The sequence below is a fragment of the Helicoverpa armigera genome, chromosome 10 (genome assembly GCF_030705265.1).
Source record: "Helicoverpa armigera isolate CAAS_96S chromosome 10, ASM3070526v1, whole genome shotgun sequence".
Taxonomy (NCBI): Eukaryota; Metazoa; Arthropoda; class Insecta; order Lepidoptera; family Noctuidae; genus Helicoverpa; species Helicoverpa armigera.
This window is the reverse complement of record NC_087129.1, coordinates 5,473,466-5,498,678: the sequence shown is the minus strand read 5'-3', so window position 1 is coordinate 5,498,678 and position 25,213 is coordinate 5,473,466. Positions and strand designations below refer to the sequence as shown.

The following is a 25,213-nucleotide window of genomic DNA, read 5'->3' as shown; positions in this document are numbered from 1 at the left end:
AGATATTTCTGGTCGAATCTTTTCATAATTGTATCTGAGATAAAAGTCGCTTCATTTATCTGAAAGTAGGGCTTAAAATGTTTCGCAATTTGGAGAACAAAGGATGAATATACAATGGAGAGTGGCGCGGTGGCTGGCGACGCTGCAGCGCTGTGCGGAACGCAGGCTGTAATGTAAGCGACCATGCAGCAGTTCACACGACCTGGCTAATTTATAAATGCCATTAATTTAACAAGAGACGTCCGACGTCTTACTGCAAACAGCAACAGACAAGTTTTAATTAGTACCCGCCGCCGCCGGCAACTGTAGCCTTAGCAATTTAATGGTGAAATTACGCTTTATAGAAACTGGGTGCTTTAATTTCTTAAATCAATAAAAATATATGCATTTTGTTTAGCGCACATATTCTTCACTAGCTGTTGCCCGCAACTTCGTCTGCGTGAGCAATATAGAATAGTCATAAAATTAAATTATAAATTTAAAAAAACCCCCGACCCAAAAAAAGTACGCAATAATTATGACAAAAGGTTAAAAACGCTAAACCCTATAAAAAGCAAAAAATAACTTTTAACACTACGTAAACTAAATGTTGTCGTGTCGGGGGACCGCTCTAATTCATTACTTTAGATACGTGTTTTTTTTTTTAAACGAATGTTGTAATTAGGTAGGTATCATTTGATTTATGTAAGTATTTATGAAGGTAAAAAGCGGTCCCCCGACACGTCAAAATTTAGTTTACGTAGTGTTAAAAGTTATTTTTGCTTTTATAGGGTTTAGCGTTTTAACCTTTTGTCATAATTATTGCGTACTTTTTGGGTCGGGGGTTTTTTTAAATTTATAATTTAATTTTATTTCATGCTTTTTAAAGGAGCTCCTTAATTTTTCCTTCTTTCATTTAATTCATTTTATCTTAAGATGGGGTCGCTATATGCGATCTCGGCCAAAGGAAGCTGTTTAATAATCCTCATGACAAACTGGCTCTGGGAGAATTGCACAGATTGAGAAACAATAAAGACCTTTGGACATTCTAGATTTTCAGCAAAAATATAAATCGGTTTATCCGTTTCATTCCGGTATTCCAGGGTTTCATCCACCACATCCCATTTCCAGCATCAGGTTCTCGTCAATCAGAAACATGAAGAGAACTCGTCAAGACAAATTCAACGAGCCCAAACTCGATGGGTTTACTAAAAGGCAGTTCAGGGTTACGTCTCCTGCCTTCGTGCCCTAACAGCAGACCAGCTCAGTGGTTCCAAAAGACATTAGTGTTTCAAATTTCAGATCCTACATATACTTGCAAGTAAACTGAGCGTGTAACATTCCTATCACATCTAGCAAACGAGCTGATGACCTTGAAGACCTGAACCGATTTCCACCAAACATAGCTAAGAACACTCCCGACTGACATACCTTTTAAACAAAAAAAACCGCATTAAAATCGGATCATCCGTTTGGGAGCTACGATGCCACATACACACACACACACACACACACACACACACACACACACACACAGACACGTCAAACTTATAACACCCCGTCGTTTTTGCGTCGGGGGTTAAAAATACTACTTATCCCGTAGGTGCATTCTTTCACGTGACAGTATAATTAGGATTAGCACTTAGCAGTCGCATAGATTCATTGATCAAGGTTGTGTTGTGGATGTGACCATTTATCTAAACAAAAGAAGTAAAGTTTGTGACGTTGTGAATATCTCTGGATCTAGTCAGCCAATTTGGAAAATTATTACGTATGGTGCGTAAGTAATTTTCACAGGAAACAGCTATAATCTATGTCTATATGCTTTGAGTCTGACAAAGCTATCATTTGTACATTATCTGCAGCTGCTGCGACTAATCAGAAGCCAGAAAGTCTGTCAGTTTCACCATGGATATCGTTTTGTGTAGTAAGACTGGATTGAAGATAGGTAGATAGGTAGTCGCTCCAAGCAAAATATTGGTACTCAAACAGATTCGGTGACTGGAAGGCAACACCAACATAGTTGGGGAATAGCTGGATGGATGATAAAATGAGTCATCATCATCAGCAGGCGCATAGGGTAGGATAGTTTCACTACTGGGGAGAAACACTTGTATGACGGGGATTTTCTGTGCACTTACTCGCTATGGTAAGGCTGACCCCACATTAGGCGTGCGCGATCCTCCTGCGTGTGAGTAGCGCGGGCGTCGCGAGCACGCTGCATGAACGTCGCGTTTTGCTGCCCTGCGGCATGTGTGAAGAGTGCAAGCGACGCGCTCGTGGCGACCACGCGGCGCTCGAGTTGCGTTCTTACCCCTTCGCCCGCTATCCCCGCCGCCCGCTAAACGCCTTAGCAGTTAAACGTCAAGGAGAGCGGCGCGCGCGCGCCGCGAGCGCGCTGTAGGTAAATGCCGCAGGGCAGCAAAACGCGACGCTCACGCAGCGCGCTCGCGACACGCGCGGCGCCCGCGCTACTCACGCCCGAGGATCGCGCACGCCTAATGTGGGGAGGCCTAAGCCGGGACTCCACCGAAATGTTTGCATTAGTTCACGAATAGGCAAAATGTACGTATCTGTGCGAGTCCACTTCATGTGTTCGTACTTGAAACCTGCAGCTTTGCCAAGATTTTCAAAATGTACGCTTGAAATTTGTCATTTCTTGGTGGAGCCAGCAAATCGAAAGAAACATACGTGTTGTATACTGTGCGTCACTACCGCACACCGGGAAAATTTCGCTCTTGCGGAGGACGTTTATATACCATATTTTGTGTCACACAGGACGACAGTAAGTATCCACCGAAACACTTTCAAAGATCTGATGAACGAACAAATCAGACCTAACTTGGTCACCTGGGGCCAATCAGAGCTCTATGAAGCGATAATACGCTTTGGCTCCTACTGTTATTGTGGTTTCTGAAAATTTATTCACCTCATTCAACGATGAATGTAATTCTGATGGTACTATTAAGAACACTTGCTTAGCGCAGAAGCTGACGTTGGCAGGTCGACTCTTTTGACTTCGCGAATAGGATACCATTGGTTTTTGTGTAATGCACACCTGCAATGCATGCTGGATTAGGATAGGATACAGGTGGATAGGATTTGCAACAGAAAACAATTCTGTCTTTGTGATTGAATGACATCAAACGTAGTTTTATATAAAGGGTGTTTTTTTAGACTTGGCTCGGGTCTTACTGAGACTGTTCGTAATCGTGACCAGTGTATTTGCGATCAGAAGTTGAAAGTAAGCATGTCTCTGGTATGCGACGCGCAATTTGTACGTTTTCAGACGCATAAAGCATTTTACGTGTGTATGGTATTAAATCGAGAAAGCTCCCATTTCTTATCTGCACTTTGTATCTGGGCTTGTTCTTAAAGCTACAGAATCCTACATTACATACCTACCTCACGCTTAGCAGCGCTTTCGAGAATCAGATCCTCTTTTCTTCTTAATTTTCCTTTCATCAAGGTAATAATTATAATTGGATTTTGATGTGGCACGGCAAACTGACAAACACTATTGAAATGTCTATCGAAAAATTACATCACGTGTTAAAATATGGTGAATTACGGAAAATACACAACTCCATCTATTGAAATAATAATCCTCTATAAAGAATGTATGGTAATTTATTGTCATTTACCACCTCGCTCCTTTGACAAATTTTATGTATTTTATTTAACACAGATTACCACAGATGGAGCTACTTTAACCTTGGCTAAACAAAATTTTCATATTTTTTTTTCTTCCGAAGTTACTTATGAAGGTGTGATTTTCTGTGTAAAGGTTAATAATAGGCCGATCAACTAATATAAGTACAACATTCAAATGTACAGTTTTGACAAACAGATTGCGTGTCGTAATATTTTACATCTTGAATTCACAAAATTAATCATATCTTTTGATAGAGTGAATCGATTTCGATGAAACAAAAACTAAGTAATACCCCAAGTTACGTAGAATGTTTGTATATAAGCATTTTCTGCATTGAATTCGTAGATTTTACGTGAATCCCGAACGAACAAACAGATAAACAGACAAACAGACAAAAATGTCAAAAATGATGGAAATGGGTTCTGTTAGTTATCCTTTAACATGCTGGCTATTTTTTTTGTCAATTTCTTCAATGTACAAAAATTACTTTTCTACAGATTTATTATATGTATAGACTAGGGAAAGTACAGTTTTATCATTTAGTATGGGTCCTGACCAGGTCAAAAAATTCTTAGCCTTCAAATCTATGATTAAATTGAAAGTATAATATATTATCTTCTTCTTGAATGCAGATTATGTACGTAATAGTTACCTTTAAACACATAAGTATTTACATTCCCTTCCTTTATGAGGACATGAATTGCTTCTTTATAATTCAAAATGTTAATACGCACTCGAAGTCCAGATGTGGAACGTTTGATTCTGCTGATATGTTTATTTGACTATTGATCGTAAGACACTTTACGAACTCGCTTGAATGAAACCGTAGGGATCATTAAAAATGACCCAAATCTACGGACACATATCTACATTCATATATGATTGCTCTTAGCTGGCCCAAAAAGTAAAATTAAAACAGAATCCTAATTGCATGTCAGCAATCGAAAATTTCCGGGAATATTTTGAAAAGTTATTTTCCTTTCATCTCCTCGGAAACCCCAACAATACACCATTGTCTATTCTGTCTTAGTTTTAATCAGTCGCTCATTAATACGAGTACCACAGGGGAGAAGCGTTTTCTCACGGCCAATCTAAAGTTAAATTTAATAAACAATAAGCTGATCGAGCACAATAACATTTATTCAACAGTTATAATTGAAATGTTCGTAATTACTAACTTCCAACACCTTTACAGAAGTGTTCAACTATTTGCAGTTAATTAATTATTTTTCATTAACTAATTGAGTTTCGTAGTTGTTGCTTTCAGTGATTTGTTCTTTTAATGAAAGCCCAGCGGGCATGGAATACAATTTCCGATCAAACATAAGCGAACTTACAAAAAACTAATTCAATGGTTTCACTGAATATTGATTTACTTTATACATTTAGAAGCGAGGAACCATTTAGCAGCCGTCGAGCTTTACATTTTCCATTTTCCATATGGAAAATAAATGAAAAGTTGAAAGGTAGCTAAGCTCGTAGGTATTATTATAACGGAATATGGAGAGGTCTCTATAGATGCGTTTTGTTTGTCATGTCTGCGTGTATGACGTGGGTCCAATATAACGTCAAACATCGAAAAGTCCTTTATCAATATCAATTTGGCGATGAATTTTCGATTTCGTCCCGTATATTTGAGCATAGAAAAATCATAAATAAATCATTTTTATATGGCTCAGTGTCATGAACTTAGTTATTCAAATATTGGTTTTATATTTGATCGCTTTTGTTGCATGCATGTGGGGTTTCACATACAAACAGTTTTGAGGCAGGTCTACAAGTTTTACATAACATAACACATTATTTATTACCAAAAAACTATTGAGATGCTAAGTATACATAACATTTTCAATGATTTAGTCATTTTGAGTTTAAATATTCCCAACTAATAAAAGGTTAATTTCCTCATGTGATGGATGACAGATCTGGTTTTAAATAACTCAATCATTATAATCATCGATGTTATTCGACGCTAAAATCCTATTTGTTGAAATTAAAGCCAACTAATAGGCTTGCTGCGGTAGAAACATTGTTAGTATGTCGCTACATACAACTGTGGTTTACTAATTCCTAGAAACGTAGTTTGATTAATTGGAGAAAAGTAGATATCATTCGATACATTTTACAAAGTAAGGAATAAGCATCTAAGTATTTATAGTTTGAAATCGTTGACATTTGTAAAATTGACGACTGAATCTGGTGCTTGCCTCCGACCTTCTCCAGATTCTCCACAGCGTACAAATTAAAACAACAAGCCGATAACTCCAAGTGTTTCCATTCATTAGTGATCTGTAGTGAGGAATTCTTGAAACTAACAAAATAAAACCATGTACATAGGTACCTCATTAAAAACTGAATGTGTAGCGACTTTTCCCCCACATTTCCAAAGTATATGTATGTATAGAGGGAGTTTTCATATATGCGTAATTAAGCTCTCAACAATGTAAATTAATTTGATTGAGACGGGAATAAATTCTGTATTCTGTTACACGTTAATTAAGACATGCAAATATTTAAGAACCTTTAACGCACGAGTTCCTACTATCCTGTATAATAACACATATTCATACATATGATATGACTATAGTAATAAAGCAACGCCTACATTCGACCAAATAAATACCTATGTAAACAAATTAAACTTTGGAGATTGTTAGTACTACTGTCATGTTACGGTGAATAAAAGCAAATGTAAGAGTCAAGAAATTAAAAGCTTACTTCGACAAGGTGAGCATTTTTTAAGATAATTGTAAAATTAACATGATGTATTGGAGGCATTGCAAAAAAAAATATAATATTATCTCCCCTTTTCTGTATATTTTTGATACATATAGGCTATAGTTAAGATTTTATAGAAATCGGTTTTTAAGAAGTAGTAAGTAGTAACGTTTTTAAGAAGTAGTAGTAAGTAAGAAGTAGTTCGTATAAGCTGTTGAATTCATATTTGCGCACTTCTCCAGATTTCCGAAGTTAATAGTATTAACTGGTGCGGTCCGCCGGGATTCAGGAGCCGGTAATCAGCCACCGCCAGGGTCCGATGAATTATTGATTCCCTGTTACTGTTTCGTTAGCATTCTCTTTATACTACAAAGTATACATATTTTATCACAATCCTATCCACCTTTAAGTAACGACTACAAACTGCGCACATTGGTCAAAATCAACAAGTTAGTTCGTCGAATTTGTAAAGTTAAATTACATTGCGGGGTGGAATTCATGTCAAATAAGTTGATTTCCAACGATTGCCATTACTGATATTTCAATCCTTTGATTTTATTAGTCACTGATGCGGTAAAATCGAACTAAAATGGGGCTTAAATTATACAGCGTCCAGCGGCGTCGGTTCCTTTTAAAATATCTAATGAAATTATAAATTAAATTGGGTAGCAGAAACAGTTGTGTATTTTGATAAAACCATTTAGTGAAAGCTATCGTGTTTCTACATTAATTTTAGGTATCCAATTAGCCTATTTTAATACGAGTACATTAAATTATCTCAAAAGATTCCATGATTGATTCAATTCAAAGAAAACCTGAATAATAGATATAGGTACTTAACCTACGTAGTCTATTCTACGACATTATATAGAAGAGGGTCATTTTATATGTGATCTTTCACGTTTCTTACGAGAGGAAATAAATCCCATTTTCTTTAACCGCAGTGGATTTTAACAAGAAACGGAAGCTTATATGCTCAGCTCGTTGTAAATTATAGTGCTTTAAGCTAGAACGGAAAATACGACCACGTAAGATGTAAAGAACTAGTCCTTGAGTTTCCAGACACGTTAATTAAGCCTCAAGTTTAGACTAACCTCAGTTTCTTACTTGAAGCAAGTCATATCGTTATCATGATACAATATGCACGTCATAAAAATTCAACAAAGTTTGAAACTACTCGTTATAATGAAGGTTGAAAGGTTTACCTATTTATTGAAACATCGGCTTCATGTGTGAACATCGTCAAGTAGTACAAATTCACAAAAAGAAATCTTCTTATGATCAGCTACAAGCTATGATTAGGTACCTATGTAAGGAATAAGTAAAAACATTTGAACAATCTTTTACTTAAGTTTACATAGAAGACAATAAAATTATATCTATTCCCCGAACAAGGTGGTTCCTGAAGCTGTCAAGAAAACAATTTGTTGTTTCAATATTCCCGGAATAGCGATTTGTGGCAAGGATGTAACAAACTTAGATTGCACTTCACGTGTACTGCAGCGACCTAGTAAATTAAAGAGATTTTCAATCTAACATGTGGTTTGTTCCAATTTAATTTTGTCACAATATAAGGTACCTTAATAATGAATAATGAAACTGTTCAGCAGATTTAGTTTTTACACCAAAAGAACAATGACTAACTAAAGCCTTTCCCTGAATACCTACTAAAGCTAAAAAAATCGTGAAACAATAAAAACACCACCCTATCCGCGAGCCTTTTTTGCTTAATATAATAATAACTTAGTCCACTTTTTAGAGTCACAATTTGAATAGGTATTTTCTTTAGCTAGGGGAACGAGCGCTTGTGACTGTGACGTAGCCGGCGGCGAACCAGACGTCCGTAACATAAAAATGTTCTATTTCATTATGTAATGTACCTAGGTATGTACCTATATCCTGATCGGGGCCCGCACATTACAGGAAAACTAGTTCTCCTGCGCTAACATCAACAGGGAAAACATATTGTTTGTATGCTTGTTTTCATTTATGTGGTGCATCATTATGTAGGCAACAATAATTAAATAAAATAATAGTGTAATTATAGAAAAGTCTGTTATAGAGATTTATTGCATTACACAAACAAAGGCACTCGAAATGCGTGTAGTGGTTTGATTTAATTAATAAAACATGAATGATTTTACACAACGTTGCGAATTGAAACCTTCAAACAATAAATATGGCTGCAATTATTTATATTACGGTACAGCAGTTCCGCCCGACGTTGTGAGTGTCACAGTTATTTCGAGCGTTATAATTTTCCTGCTTTTAACTCTCATACCTAAAGGAGTCTTCGAGAAAAAATATTCACGCTCGGGCCAACATGGCTGCGTAATATTGTAAAGAGCTTCACAGATAAAAGAATTGCGCGGAATAAAAAAAAATGCAATTATACGAAAGGACAAACACAAATTATTTGCAAGTAACCTTAAGCATTTTAATGGCTTTCAGAATTTGCCAGGAATTTATTTCATATAATAAAAGTCTGAACGAGAAAACTTCATTAAATTCCGATTCGGACAAATTATCATACCTTTTGGCTTTTACAAATTCTGTGTTACGAGAGTGTATAACTACGAAGTTTAACAAACACTAAATACATAAAATTATTCCTGAAGATCACCTAACGATTTGGTCACCCTTGATGTTGCTATCATCTTCTACAATAATTAACTTATGTATATTTTTTAACCCATATACCCAATGAAATGAATTGCTGATATACGAACATGAGGTTTCTTTTACTTCATTTTATTATTAGAAATAGACTGGTAGGTCAACCCGTATGTTAGGTTCTGCTGAGGATAGGGTTGTCTTTGCTTACCAATCCCATACATACGAAATCTACTGCTAATTATATGGAAACTCATCCCCTGAGAGTTTCCCTAGCTACTCGATTAGCTCGATGTACACAGATCAAAGTGAAGTAATGAACTAATGACTAGTAACTAATCCATTAATGGCGCGCATGCTAATGCATCTATTGCCGTCAGTCAATGTCTACAGATGGACCTCATCTAGACATTATATACGTAACAAGTCACTAAACAACTATGTAGATTAATTACAAGCATCGCGCAGTAATAGAAATAGCAGTATTCATATGTACTTAGTAAACCATATGTTTATTTGCATATAGAGTCCTTACTCCGAACCACAACTTATCAACTTAGCCGTTTCAAATCCGATATTGAACATAATTTTCACCAAAAACATATGAATACACAAACTAAAACTCACATTCAAAATATTAGTTACAGGATTGGGCTGATGTTACCGAATTCAAACAGTGACATAAAACGAGGCTGAAAATAAAGGTAAGTGATGAGAGTAATAGTGGAACAAAATATGATCAAATATTGTGAAAGGGTTCGCTGATAGTCAAACAGTATATTATTTCTGCGACGAGGTTTATTTTCACTGGTCGCTCGTTTGCTCACGTGCTGTAGGCGTGTAAATTTTGCCTTCAAATAACTATAAAACAGCTATAGGTTATTGTTTTACGTTTTACAATGTGCTGATCTTTGTGTTAAAACCAGAAATACAAAGGCATGGAGCTCTAATAATTTTCTTCGCGCTGTTTTAATTTACTGTTATTACACTAATTTCTCTTCCTATTTATCAAATGAGAGAGCTGTCAAAAGAACTTCCTAAACATATCTTTAAAATTCACAAAGGCTTGCCACGTAGCTTGCGCTCCTGAGTAACGTTTTTGCTGACCTTTCATTACTCTGGGCAGCAGCTACACTACTCAAGTCAGGCCCCGGCTACCGGCATGTCATGCCAGAAATCCTTTTAATATTAATTTACTCTGACGCGAACTGTACGACAGCAAGGAAATTTTAGCTAGCCATGTTTTTTTTACAAGCAAAAAATATACCAAATGAATTTTTAATATTTCAATTTACCTTCCTGCCTCTTGAAAACGGAATGGTATTAAACGTTTTAACATAATAAAATGCTTGTTAAAAAGCATACAGCGCATTGTTTGAATCTGAAAATGTGTTAACTTAATGAGATTAATATGGAAATAAAATCTCACATATGCAAAGAGGAGTCGCTCGTTCTCCCGTTGACCCAAAATTTTACCTTATGATTAACATAAAATTCGGTCTGGGTTTACAAACGAAAACTTTGTGTGTAATAGAACACTTTGACAATAACATCAACATGCCTATCGTCATAATACCTTAAAATTATAATAACATATTAATTGAACGGCAAACAAAAGCGTTTCGAATTCAATTATCACATTTGGTTCCATCAACTTTCGATTGGCCCATTGCCACTAACGGAAATATTCAAACAAGTTTTCCCGTAGATAAACAAATTCATGTTTACATGTAACTATTAAGTAGTAAGTTATTGTTGGAAATGTATACAATCTACTATCCTTGTACCTTTGCCTCAGGGCGCTGTCAAGTACTAAAGTCCGCCTACCTGGAAAAATAAATGTGAGAACGACGATATTGTTCGCATAGGCGCCCCAGTATCCCCCTGCTGTGTAGATATGCGGTACATACAATAATCATAAGTAGAGGTTTACGGCCCCGCATTATTCAACCGTGGAATTTGGGCAATGTCGTGAACTATTTGCGCTGCGGTTGGCGGAGTACGTACGTAATACGTTCGCTTATAGCGCCACAGATAATAATCTGATTATCTACATTTAACGTATTGTAAGATTGTTACTCTCGATTATTAAGTAGCCAATAAATTAATTACATGAAATGTAATATAAATTGTGAAAAACCAGTTAAGTAATGATCGTACGATGATACAGGGTGTATAACCATTAGAAATCAATCAAAATGTTTTAAATTTAAAATAAATGATAATATAACATAAACCTCAGGAGGAAAAATAAGGTAGGTAGGTATAAAAAACGAGGAAAATAAGTGGACCTGCGTTTGACATTTATAATTTCTTGGCCAAAACTTTTAAGAGGGGATCATTTTTGGTTATTAAAACAGGATAGGAAATTATTTTCCTTTTATTTTATGGTAAGGTGGTTTTGAAACAGATATCACAACAAATAAAATATGTCACTGACCCAATAAAGCCTAGTTAGAGATCAGTTGCAGTTAATTTCCGTATTCTTTTGAGATAGGTGGCATAGAGATTAGTGGTCTTCAGTACTTCGGGAAATAAGATAAAGTGTCCAAGTAGGTACATAATATTGATATCAACACCTCCTGAATACCGGTATTTCTCAGAATAGGTACTTATTTATCTTTAATTTGTAAAGAGAACACTTTAAAGCCACCATAAATAATAAAAATGGACCAAAAATAAATGTAGCGATATAAAAACAGAATCGCCAATAACTTATTAGAACTCTCAGTTCAGTGGATCGTGTATAATCAATTTGTCGGCAGATAAACAAAATCGCCAGCCAGATTATCTGAACAGCCGCCGAATGCCCCACTATACAATGTTTATTTATAATTTTATTAAATTGTTTCCTCGGACAGATTTAGTTTTATGTGATCGTTTATTATCGTTTTATTATGGAAATATAAACAACTTTTGCTAAAGATATCTATTAAATTATTGTTCGCCTTTTATCAACAGTTTACGTTCCCACGTTATTTTCTTCCATTACAGGCTTTTGAGACTCACACAAAATACAACTCGTCGAGTGTACGCTGAAGTTAAAGCACAGCCATAAATTGACCGTAACGTCCGCGTAATCTATAGTCGAACCAAGCCTTTATATCAACACCCTTTTACATCTTTTTTACGAGATTAAGTATAACAATTTATAGCTCAATTAAGTTGCCAAAACATTTTGATGAAAGCAGATACTGACATATTTTACAAGTTTTTCGCTGATTGAATGTTTATGCTTGCGTGTACCTACGTAACGTGTATCTGTGCTACATTTATCAAGCTGTAGGGTACATCATTTTCTAATATTATGTTTGAAAAAGATTGGTAGGTGTATTAACAACTAAGGAAATAAAAATAACAGAAAAAATGCTTAATTTTAATAAAGGTATCTAACATTCGTCAGTAGATAATTTAGTAAAAGAACTTACCTGCACTCTGCTTGAGGCACTGATTGAGGCACAGGTTCTTCTTGCTTCTGCTGATTCGAAGTTGTCGTCACTTGAGCCGAAGTTAAGGCCAAAGCTTTATACCGCGACTGCTCGGCTGTAGGCAACACTATATCAACCGATCTCGATCTAAGTCCACTGCCGGGAACCGTAAGAGAGTTCCCGGTACCATTTAACTCCTCAGCTCGACCACCAGAAACTTTTGAAAAACACGAATCAACCGATGCGGCGCGGTCACGTTTTAGTTCGGGGACTGCCAGGTAAATGTCGTGCACGAGCGAGTCTTTCGCAGCGAAAGCTGCTTCTTCTTCAGAAGCACGAACATTTTCAAGTGAACTGCCCGTAGGCTCAACAAAAAACGCTTCTTGTCTTGATATGGAACGCCTTCGTTGTGGTAGTATGGGCGGTTCGTCTACAGGCGGCTGTAGCTCGAAGGACGGCGCCCCCGGGGTCGGCGGCGGCGAGTGCACCGGTGGCGGCGGGAATGTTCGTGGCGGCGGCGGCGGAGCGAGCAGCACTTGGGGCACGTCCACTTCGCTCTCGTCTTCTTCGTCGTCGTCCTCTGCAGAGGAAGAAGCGAGAGCGCGCTCGGGCGTGACGCGCTCCTCGCTGCGGCGCGCGAGCCACGTCTCCATGTGTCGGCAATGCACGCATGGTGGCGGCGTGCCCTTCCCGGACCGACGACGAGACCATAGACGCGGTACCTGCCGCAAAACAATAAACACATTACATACCTACTATTTTATTAACACAAAGAAAACAATGCTTCAACCATTATTGTGTTTGATTTCATCTGCTCCACTGATTTAATATTCCCTCTGTAGTTGGTAAACGTTCGTTTTATTTGTAAATTAAACAATTTAATTTATTTACTGCAAACGTGAATATACACACTTTCAATTACAAAGTAGATAAATGGTTTACCTACCACAGAGAAAAGTTTAATTTGTAGCTTGAATGCTTTTCAATACGTATAAATAGGTCCGTTCAGGGGCGACCCAACCCTCAAAAAAGTTTACAATCAGTACCAATGCTGTAAGTTCCACTTGGTGACATTAAATAACGTAGGGCGAGCGTAATAAGTTATTTTGTAAAATATTTTTTTTCCTTCTCTCTTAAAAAAACATAAAAGGTCTGAGGTAACTAGAGAATCATCTCACGGTTTTTATTTTTTTAAGCGAACTAATTTATTTCTTTGAATAATTAACACCATTAATAAGACACGTTCTTTCTGCCAACCCCAACAACTAAGGGTACATTAAAACTGGACGTGCTGTCTTTTACAGAACTAGATTATTTCTTTGTTCCCTCAGCATTATTTTTACTAAAGTACCTGCTTTTCAACCTTTTCAAAAAAAGGTTGGTAGCAGTACCGCAATGAGGTCGCCAATTAACAGTTTCATTCTTTACACCATCTCTAAAGCCTACACCATCACAACAAGTACAGAACGCTGGAGAGAAAAAATTGCAATTATAACTCTACACCAAGTGGCATTCACTCAGTAAATGAGTACCTAAATAAAGTTTTTTAATTAAACGTTTTCATCCTTAAACAAAATCTTGCATCAAATTCATTCAGTGAACCCGCAACTTTTGCTGAAGGCATAAACTGCGACAAGTAAATTAGCAAGATAACGTACCGTAAACTAAATTAAGTCCTAGCCTTTGCCTTGACAATTACGGAGGAGAGAAACCTTGTTTATTCCTATTTAACTCAAAAGATTGCTTGGTTCTTTATAAAGCGGGAGAGTCCCACAAAAAAAGATTGGCTTTCCTGTCTACACTATGCATCTAAGCGTTGCGTCTTTTTGTAGTTAAAGGATACAGTCAAAAAAAAGGGAATGTTCTATAAAATTGACTGGGAAAAACCCGACCAGTCTAGAGAACATTACGACGTTATGAAATTCCCTGTTCTCTGCCTATACCATTTAGTTACTTTACCACAGAAATTAATATCTAAATGAAATAAAATGTGATGAACTTACCTCGAGATAAGTGCCCGAGTCATCAGATCCGGCCGAGTCGAAGGATCGGCTGCGGGCGCCAGGCTGAGGTACTGACAGCAGAACACTCGCGCCCGAACCTCTTACTGCTTCCAATTGGATCTCATCGAATGACGCGGACCGGACCTGCGAATACACAGCTAAGTTAAAAATAAATCTACAGGTTTTTTTTTTAAGATAATGCTGGAATGCAAAATTAATGAAATTGTAAGTGTTGTAAATATAGGAGATTTCTCTGAGTATATAGATATAATATTTGGAAGTCTAATGGATATTATATTATCGTCTAATTCACTTTCTGTCTTTGCTTAAAAAATATTAGACGTACATTAGTTTTTTTTTTATACTTTAGGGTTTTTGTTATAGACCTATTCTTAAACTTGTAGAATCATCCAAATAAAGGTAACTAGTTTGATGATATGACAGAAGTCAAATAAGTATTGAGTGTGTTACCTGCTTGGGCACTTCGAGGCTACTCTGCGTCTTCATGTCGGCGGGCGTGGGCGTACGAGATCGTTTGAAGGTGGTGCGCAGGCGCTGCATGGCGGCCGGGGCGGGCTGCGCGCGCGCTCCTCATGTCGCGGGCCCGCCCCGCCGCCCTCGCCCGCACCCCGCCGCAACGCGCTCTCACCACCTCTGTACATCCAACTTATTATACAAAAGGCTTACAAAACAAATGAATATGTAGTCAACGCTGCCACTGTGACTGATAAAAGTAAACAACGGTGAACATAAGATGCTCCAGGATTGTTTGAAAAGTACCTACATAAAAGGCCTACGAAGGAACATGATGGGTTTTAGTCAGTAAAAGTCTGAAAGTCCCTCACGCTGCTAAACCACAGCGAGAGGAGTCATTTGATGATTTCCGATAAAAAAAGTTAATCATGAGACTGCCACAGACCTTTCTGATCACTATGCCACTCACGCGATAATATTGCTTTTATTAAGTGAGGGAAAACCTATTGCAAGTACCTACATCACAACATCCAGCAAAATCAATACAGCACTCGTAGGTAACGTATATCAGATGACACCGTAGAGAGAGTCAAAAGAATCGGATTTCCTACGTAAGTAGGATTACCTTCAATAGGACAGGGCGAAGCGAAAGCTTAGAAACTGAAATAACTCCGTGTTTTTTTTTCAAAATGTGTAACACCTTTATAAACTAGATGTCATTTTAGAAAAAAAAACATTTCATATCCCAACTAATTCATCAGTGAAAAGTAAACAAATACCAAGCATCCTCTTAATTGTGGAGAGAATTTAATTACGAGAACATAATTCTCCATAGTAATAATAGACAGGATTATGAAGCGAAGTGTTTTTTCTGTTTTTCCCGAAGATTCCACCAGAACCTCGTCTCGATTCCAAGAAACTTGTTTGTTTTGCACACGTACAGGCTTAGACAAATGAAAATAGTGTTCTAGAATCTTCGTTGTCGGTACTTACAACATATATAGAGCTATATCAATTTTCGCAGCGGATCAATTCAGTAGCCAGAGTGATGCTTATCGAATGGCATTCAATCTGAATTGTTCTCAATAGGGAGTGCGCCACGTCTTTCAATTTGAATCGCATTGGAAACTCGTCGTCACGTGTACTGTCTAAATTGAATACGGATTTGAATCGAATGATTTTAAATCCAAAATTAATCTCGCATTGACGGGATTAAATTAAAACGTGAAATATTTTGCGTAAAATTTGCAATGGAACAAAGGAAATGTAAACCACAAACGAGGCGGCGAACTTTTCCAATATAATCTATAATTTTCTCATTGTGGGTAAATATCATTGCTCTTTCATTTCTCTACAATTTCTTGTGAGTAAGTACGTAGAATTGGTTCTAAGCAAAACATTGAACGTTTAATAATAATTAATCAGTAAATAATGATATACGCCTCTGTATGTATATGTCTGAAAATTAATTTAGATTGGAAATATAACACCGCAGAGGTAAGTTTAAAGCAAAGATATCATCTACATATTTAAGTATATAAAATAAATTATCTCCCATTAAATAAAACAGAATGTTAATGGATTAAACCACAAAAGAGTGTTCCCGTCTGTTCATTTAACACGACTAATTGCGTGGTGCGATATCATTAAGTATCATTATCGAGTATTTATGTCTGTAGTTTGAGTATCTATGTATGTTTCAATTTATTATTTATTTTTTCGCTCATAAAAAACCTCTTTGAATGAAAACTCTCATACAATAATGAAAATGATGACCTAAAAGCTCCTAATAGCATTTGAGTTCATCACAACTCCATTAAGATTAGAATTCGAAATAACCAATCATAATGTACTTACTAGCTGGATTAATAATGATTAAATCAGGAACTTTGTTAAACGCGTTAACTCGGTACATGCATAGCTTTGATGGGATTACGGTAAAAGCAAGGCTTAACTGTATTGCACCTATAGGTACTGGCGAACACCGCGACAGTAAGATACAAGCTTCTAAAGTCTGCAAATCCTTAAGGTAGAGGCTTATTTGCACTTCCTAATTATATTGATTATTGCTAAACTTGTTTTTAGCCTTTCCTGTTATATTTTTTCCACGTGATCTCGAACACATACCAACAAACCTACAATAATTGTTTATTGTATTTCACAATGTAGTGAAATGTCATGACATCATCTTGAGTTGATGGCATTACGCCTAACACGCACTGCATACATCGTTACGTAGAGCGCGCATATTGCCACGAACTTTATTGCAGGCGCTAAGATATATGTGTTAGTCAAGTTGAAATATGGAGGACTTACGTGCTTATCCCTTGTAATAATAGTAGCCGGGGGCGTCACAGAAAAATATATTAAACGTACCGTCCGCGGTTCTGGTGAAATGTTGTTAAAATTCGTCGCTATCCCTTTATTCTGCCTTACATTCCTTTTTGCCCATTTCGTTATTTGCGTCTGAAGAAACATCTACATTTTATATAAGGAAATAACAATACAAAAGGAACACGAACCAATCGCTTTTGAAAGCGATTGTATCTACATCTCAGTGTCCCCGGGTAACCAATGTACCTACCTAAAGCCACAGAAAAAAATGAATGGATCTTTATGGCGACCACATTTTTAGCTTTTGGGTCCTGAAGCAGAAACAAAAATCTGGTCACCGCCTGTGAACGTTTACGGTATAAAAGGCAAATGTGGTAAGCCAGAGCTCATTCACAAAGATCTATAGTACAAACAACTGTTACGAATCTATATTTATTATCCAAAGGATATCCTCTCCCGACGATACTTGTAGCCGTGGGGCCTTTTATCACAAAGCCGCACTAATACCGATATCTACCGAATTCATGAAACCTCAGCTGCGAGTAACAGGCGGAACAGTTATTTGTGTGATTTCAATACTATAGTTAGTCGTCTATGGTGTGGAAAAATCTCTCGTTAAACCATTCGATTCCAGGCACGTCTAGTAATAACCATTGCATTTAAACGACATTAGTCCGTTGAGTAGTTTAGGTCAAACGCTCTTACGTCCCTTAGGCAGTACTTTAAATTTACACTATGAGGTATATAATATAACATAGAAATATTATGTTTTAACCCACGTGACTTTTAGTCAAACCCCTCTAGTTTGTGTTCCCTCAACGGAAAGAGGATCACCAGTTTGAGCCAGTAAATCGGTAAATTTATTGATCCTTCAAAAGGTTTCCACTTACCGAACCCTCGACCTCTTGTTTCACAACACAACCTGTTGTTTATTTTCGATCAAGATAGCTGTAAAACATGGCTTGGTTTTGAGACGACAGAGAAACTTACAATAGGTAATTGGGCAGCAAAAACTTCCAAACCATTTTCAAGGAGCCAATTTTTTTAGATCGTTGTTTTTTCTTTCATCTTAGATCTTTCTTTTCATTTTACCTTGTCGTTTTATCATTGCTGACAACTGTTTAATAGAACCTATACCAAGCCTATTTTTAACCCCCGACGCCAAAACGACGGGGTGTTATAAGTTTGACGTGTCTGTGTGTGTGTGTGTGTGTGTATGTGGCATCGTAGCTCCCAAACGGATGATCCGATTGTAATGCGGTTTTTTTTGTTTAAAAGGTATGTCAGTCGGGAGTGTTCTTAGCTATGTTTGGTGGAAATCAGTTCAGGTCTTCAAGGTCATCAGCTCGTTTGCTAGATGTGATAGGAATGTTACACACTTAGTTTACTTGCAAGTATATGTGGGATCTGAAATTTGAAACACTTATGTCTTTTGGAACCACTGAGCTGGTCTGCTGTTAGGGCACGAAGGTAGGAGACGTAACCCTGAACTGCCTTTTAGTAAACCTATCGAGTTTGGGCTTGTTGAATTTGTCTTGACGAGTTCTCTTCATGTTTCTGATTGACGAGAACCTGATGCGGGAAATGGGATGTGGCGGATGAAACCCTGGAATGTCGAAATGAAACGGATAAACCGATTTATATTTTTGCTGAAAATCTAGAATGTCCAAAGGTTAATCTTTATTGTTTCTCAATCTGTGCAATTCTCCCAGAGCCAGTTTGTCATGAGGATTGTTAAACAGCTTCCTTTGGCCGAGATCGCATATAGCGACCCCATCTTAAGATAAAATAAATTAAATGAAAGAAGGAAAAATTAAGGAGCTCCTTTAAAAAGCATGAAATAAAATTAAATTATAAATTTAAAAAAACCCCCGACCCAAAAAAAGTACGCAATAATTATGACAAAAGGTTAAAACGCTAAACCCTATAAAAGCAAAAATAACTTTTAACACTACGTAAACTAAATTTTGACGTGTCGGGGGACCGCTTTTTACCTTCATAAATACTTACATAAATCAAATGATACCTGCCTAATTACAAAATTCGTTTACAAAAAAAACACGTATCTAAAGTAATGAATTAGAGCGGTCCCCCGACACGACAAAATTTAGTTTACGTAGTGTTAAAAGTTATTTTTTGCTTTTTATAGGGTTTAGCGTTTTTAACCTTTTGTCATAATTATTGCGTACTTTTTTTGGGTCGGGGGTTTTTTTAAATTTATAATTTATAATTGTTAAGGGTGAGTATTTCCTGCCTGAGCCGTGTTACCATGTAGGTACTAAGTATAGTTGCTAACGCAAGGATCCCCGAGGAGGTTGGAAACTACTTAGCTTACCTCCTCAGGGATCACACTGTGATGTTATTTATGTGTGTAATTATGCATGGGTGTGCATACGTAACGGTCGGTAACTTAATGCCTCACGAGCTCCGAAATACCTCTCGGCATCACTATTATTTATGTTGTGGCTATTACTTGGAAATTATTTACGTACAGGAAATTACAACTTCATCTTACTGCTACGCCTTTCTACCTTTGTTGCCTTATTCAAGTCTACAGTTATCCAGTCTAAATAGGTACCTACACACGGTTACCTATTTATGTAAATCATCAAATCTATTACACGATATCTTTTATTTATTGTTAAAGTGTTTTTTCTAATAATTTCAAGCTGAATAGCGTTTTAAAATAGGCTCACAGTCTCATTATAGAATAACTGTTTCCAATATTCAATTCAACTAATACATTTTTAAATTATGAATAGAATAATAGCGTATTATGAAATAAGTATTTGATTACTACGCTCACAGCCAGCTTAGGTTTTTATTATGCTAATTTTTATTGTACTTTCCCCTACCACATTTCGGGGTTTTTCTTTCGTTTTCTTTATCCAGATGACAAGAATATTGTTGTACTATGTAAGAGAACCTGGACAAAAAAACTTAAGGAATAAATCTACTCTGCTTGAAGTATCCCAAAAAGAAAATATATAATACGATACACGATATAACTGCATTTACCCTCATTATTAACTTAAATGCAAATGTGGGACAAAGTTTTGAGAATAAGCGTATTCCGTTCAATAAAACAGATGACTGAAAATACCGCGAGATAATGTATTCTTCCAAGTTACGAACAAAGTTACCGATGTTGCAAGTTTTATTACCGACTTCTTACGAAAAGTAGCAAATATTACGCATGCTTACGTATTATCCTTTTTTTACGTTGTGCGTAAATAATGAGAGTAATATACGACCGCGGGGGATAATTCTGATAGGGTCGGAGTAAATCCCAAGTGACATACTGATGGCTTAGGTCAGAGCAAGCATAAAAAGTTAAAAAATCGCTTGCGATTATCTCCCATTTGTTTTAGAAATTACTAACAGTTTTCTTTATGATGGGAAAATTACACTAATTTCTAAGCACAATTAGAATCCCTATTTTCACAGGTAGGTATTATTTTTAGAGCATACCTACCGTAAATTTAATAGGACAGGTACTTAGAATTAGCTACAAAATTATAAAGAAATCTAATACCAAGAATTATTGTATTACACAGAAAATTTGACATTAGAAATTGTGAAGTTATATTTGATCTTCTGTAATGATATAGTTTTCTCAGAAATGCTGGGCTCTACAGCGGTATAAAGACGACGTGGTTTACTGTGTACTAAATATTCGAAACTCTACTAAGTATTGTGTAGATATTTTGTGGTTTCATATCTACTGCAGTATGGAGAACTAATATTATCATGTGTATCCAATAACTTAAAGAAATCGATAAATCGAAAGTACGGACTGCAATAGAGTGCAATTTGTCTGAGTTACTTATATTTTTCGAACATAATAGACACGCCGAAGTAATGCATGCTGTCACCGATCACCACTGAAAGCAATTTCATAAAAAGCTTAAATTTTTAGGGTACAGAAGGATGGACAATGAATCCCTTTTAATTTCATGATTCCCTTCACTCTGTAGTTAGTTGTACCCTCTTAATACTGTCAGCCTCTTCCCACAATTGATGATGCAGGGTGTTTACAGGATCTGTCTTCTATACTTCATCATTAGAGTATGTGGTAACTTTATGGTCTGGTGTTAATTTTCAGTGACTGTGTTGATAGTAGATATTTGGTTTTCCCACGATAATTTTTACTCATGTGTTGTTTGATACAGGAGAATTTTGATGAGTTGGGTGAGCTCTGAAACTCGTTAAAAAAACGTGTCCTGTCCACCCTTCTAACTTTCCAATTGAGCGAGCAATAATGTGTCGTATATCAACAAATATTTTTGAGTACCTTAGTATTTTTTTTATAATGAATAAAAAAATAATATCTACGTAAATTATATTTTTTATAACTAAAGTTTTTATAACTAATTGTTTTGCTAGTTAATTTATCGTCACCGTCTAATCAAGCGAGCTTTTTTTCAAACTTTAATATTATACACAGTGTATCGTCGCTGAAAACCGTAAAATATTTTCGTGGCGTGTTTTTCAAATAATTATAATCATAGAGAATAATATACAGTTTTATAAAGCAAACAAGTTGGTTATTCGCGTGCTATCATACAATTAATTCAACACCTACTTTTTTATGCATGACACGTAATAATTAAGTACGGTGAAGTCCTTACCACATTGTACATGGCGGTACTTTATTACATTTTGGATACCTGCTTATATACCGGTGTATGTATTATTATGAAGTACTCCTACAAAGTTATCCACGGCGGCTAGAAAAATAATACTACAAGAGTCACAATAGTTAATTATGTGCAGCCAGCAAGGTGGTAACATACTTCATGGATCATTGGTGTGTTAAATTATGTAATACAAATCTTACAATAAAATAACTAAATTGTAAGTACTACTTGTTGTAAGTTGTTAGTAATACACCTTTGATAAAAATATAGTAATCGATAACAGACAATTTGTTATTCATATTTGAGCTAGAAGACAAGAAAAAAGGCAACAATAACCTCGGGCTTATAAGCAATTCTAGATACAAACATAATAGATAATGTTTACCTCACAGATAAACATTGCCAGAAAATTGAATTAAATATTTCGAATAAATCGTTTGAAGACAAAAAATACACAAACAAAATAAAATCTTATTTTTGGCATTTGGTTAAACAGCATCTTTAAACACAAATTAGGCTTATAATAAAAAGAACATTAATGTAACAACCTGCCGAGTCTTTTCCTAAGTGAGCGACATGCGACATAAAATTCGAGAATTTTAATGGGCGAATGATTCTTATTTCCTTTACCTTATTACGAATATTCCCGAGGCTCCACGATACTCCACAGCAGAATTCACATTTCCATTTTTAAAGTGAATATGGAGTTCGTAAATAAATATTCAACATTTGCCACACTGTTGCGCCGTCAAATGCTTATTTTCTCACAGAAGAGCTTCACGTCACGAAGCGCTTAATTTCTCTTTGTATAATTAATTAATTTAATAGAAATGTAGATTCTCCTGTAAAATCTCGCATAATGACTTGACAGTTTGAAATTAAAGAGATAATGCTTTGTTGCTCCATCCCTCATCTTAAAACAATCTTTGGGTTGCGCTCTTTTTTAAATTCGTGGTTTACTGTACAGGGAAACTCAAACGTCTATATTCAATTACGTATAAAAACAGTTACCTATTTAGTTAAAGAAAGTAACTTAACTATCAACTAGTCATTAATCAAATCAAAATTCAAATTAAACGTTTTTTCTTGATTTCCTTATTACTGGTAGTTAGGTAACTACTCGTTTTCAGGAACGATAATACCGATTTCTTATAATTTAATGATAATTAATAGATATGACGTAATAAAATCAATTATCTAATATTTTGCAGGTGACAATACGATGATTCATTTGCACTTTGAGACAGATAAATTAATTCTATCTAATCTAACATATAAAATATTCTATGTCGCATAATCCTAGGCCAGTATTCGATAAAATATGATATTTATTATCTATCTATGCCAAATAGTCATAAATCAAACACTAGAGGTTTATAAACTAAGTAGTGAATAAAGAATAAGTTTTTGACTAGAGGGTCTTGGGACCCTATACCTTTCAAATAAGAGCCGGCTAGACGTAACTGGCCGATGGTCATCATTCCTATCGTTCAGGACTAAAATGCAAGTGTAAAATACCTTGGTAGTTATAACTGCAATAAAAACACAAGGCCTCTTCTAAAAACAAAAAAAAACATGAGGAAAATACTCGCAGTTAATTATTATATGTATAGTATCAATCATCGGATATCTGGTCTCGATATCTAGACATACGAATATTCCTCATAGAAACGTAAAATAACGAGACTTAACATAGGCGAACGTAACGTATGGAGTCTTAAAACGTACCCTAGGTATACGAAACAATTGAAGATGCCGTCTTTGCACTATCAGGTTGTTGCCGGTGTAGTCAATAAAGTGTTATTTGCGGTAGGTAAGTACCAGTTTTCTACTAAATACATTTTTAAATTCTATACTGTTTTATGAATGATTGGTGCACGATAAAGGAATTTAAAAAAATTCGTTTTAAGTAAGTAGGTCCTCTATGTATAGCTTTAATTCTGGGCTCGTTTTTACACACTCAATAATTCCAAAACTATTTAAAGCCCTCAAGCATTTTTTCAATGGCACTTGACTTATATTTCAAAATCTCAAAACGTCGACAATCTCATGACAAGGATAAGTGGTTTGGGGATTTCTAACAATTTGTGAATAAATAAGTGACTCATACGATAACTGAGATCGACAATATGACACTAATATGATATTGTATGGAATCTAACATTTATCATTAGATAATTCAATTTCATTGAAGCCTGAATCATTTTCGTATCATGTTCTTAAGGAAATAACGTGAGATAAAATCGATGATTTATGCCGTAAATACGTACGCCTGAATTATTTATTTCTGCCGACGCCTGCCTCAGTTTTATTATTACTATTGCACAAATAAAAACATGAAGTCGTCTGCAGGCTTTAAAATATCTGTCCCGTATGGAATTGCAACTACGATAATTCCACCGTAAAAGTAAATAATTTTGGTGTAATACATAATCATTATGATCGGCAATTACCTCGCTTGTATGTCGCAGTTCATTCGTGCATTTTCATTTATATGTAAATGCGAGTTCATTTATTGGCATAAAAATTAATGATTTCTCATTTATTTATTACATTGCGGGAGCATTATGTTTGCGTTATGAGAGTAAATACGAATTGTAATGGAACCTGTAATAGCTTTGTTGTTGCCTGTTTGAGTTGATGAATTGATGATGCGTTAAACTGCTCGGTTATTCATATTGTACGAAATGCTGTGCTGTTACATTGAGCCGGTGCGGTGTTTGTGTATAACTCTGCGCCAAATGAACAAACCAGTTTGCAGAGTAATAATTCATTAAATATTCATATGCCATTTTGTACTTCGATAGACATATGCATTATAGTGAATCGTTGTAAATAAAACAGCTCGTTCTGAAGGAATTGTTAAAGTACCACTTTGCCGTTATACAATGTAGGTAATGTGGCCGTATAAGTGCATGTAAAAGGAAACTAAAACGTGAAACCAATAAAAAGGAAACGAGCTTAATCCTGTAATAGCTCAGTACTTTGTTACACTTCGGAATGTTATACAATGTCAAATGATACCTTTAATTCAAATTCAAGAGCGTCCGTGAAGATATTTATCTGTAGAAGAATCAAATGAGCGAAACGGTACTGATGTTCAAGATACGCAGACTTCTCAGAATCTTCTATCAGAGTTGAAATTCTTTTTTTGTATTTAGGTACATTAAATTACATTTTCATTGAATATTAAAGAATCCTTCGTTCGATAACGAAATAACATACTTTGCCACTTCTAAACCAACTAAATAAAAGACTAATAAATAAAATAAATTAATTTGCAAGATAAAATGAATATTAGAAAATTTTAACAAGTCTAAAAAAATACCAAAACCTTGTCTCGGTGAAGCAAAACATAAATAATAAGTA

General features: G+C 35.9%; 1 protein-coding gene across 6 annotated transcripts in view; it reads right to left on the bottom strand.

Moving 5' to 3' along the window:
• Nucleotides 1-25,213, bottom strand: part of Rdga (retinal degeneration A) — a 127,042-nt gene that overhangs the window by 58,578 nt on the left and 43,251 nt on the right. For 4 of the 6 annotated variants that reach the window (XM_021336190.3, XM_021336191.3, XM_021336192.3 and 1 more), the window contains exons 2-4: nt 14,868-15,050; nt 14,397-14,540; nt 12,394-13,115 (exon numbers count right to left, since the gene is read on the bottom strand). The exons of the other annotated variants lie outside the window; for them this stretch is intronic. In XM_021336190.3, coding sequence (XP_021191865.1) covers nt 12,394-13,115; nt 14,397-14,540; nt 14,868-14,957 — 956 coding nt within the window. In that variant the 5' untranslated portion in view covers nt 14,958-15,050. The remainder of the gene's footprint in view (nt 1-12,393; nt 13,116-14,396; nt 14,541-14,867; nt 15,051-25,213) is intronic. 6 annotated transcript variants of the gene reach the window in all.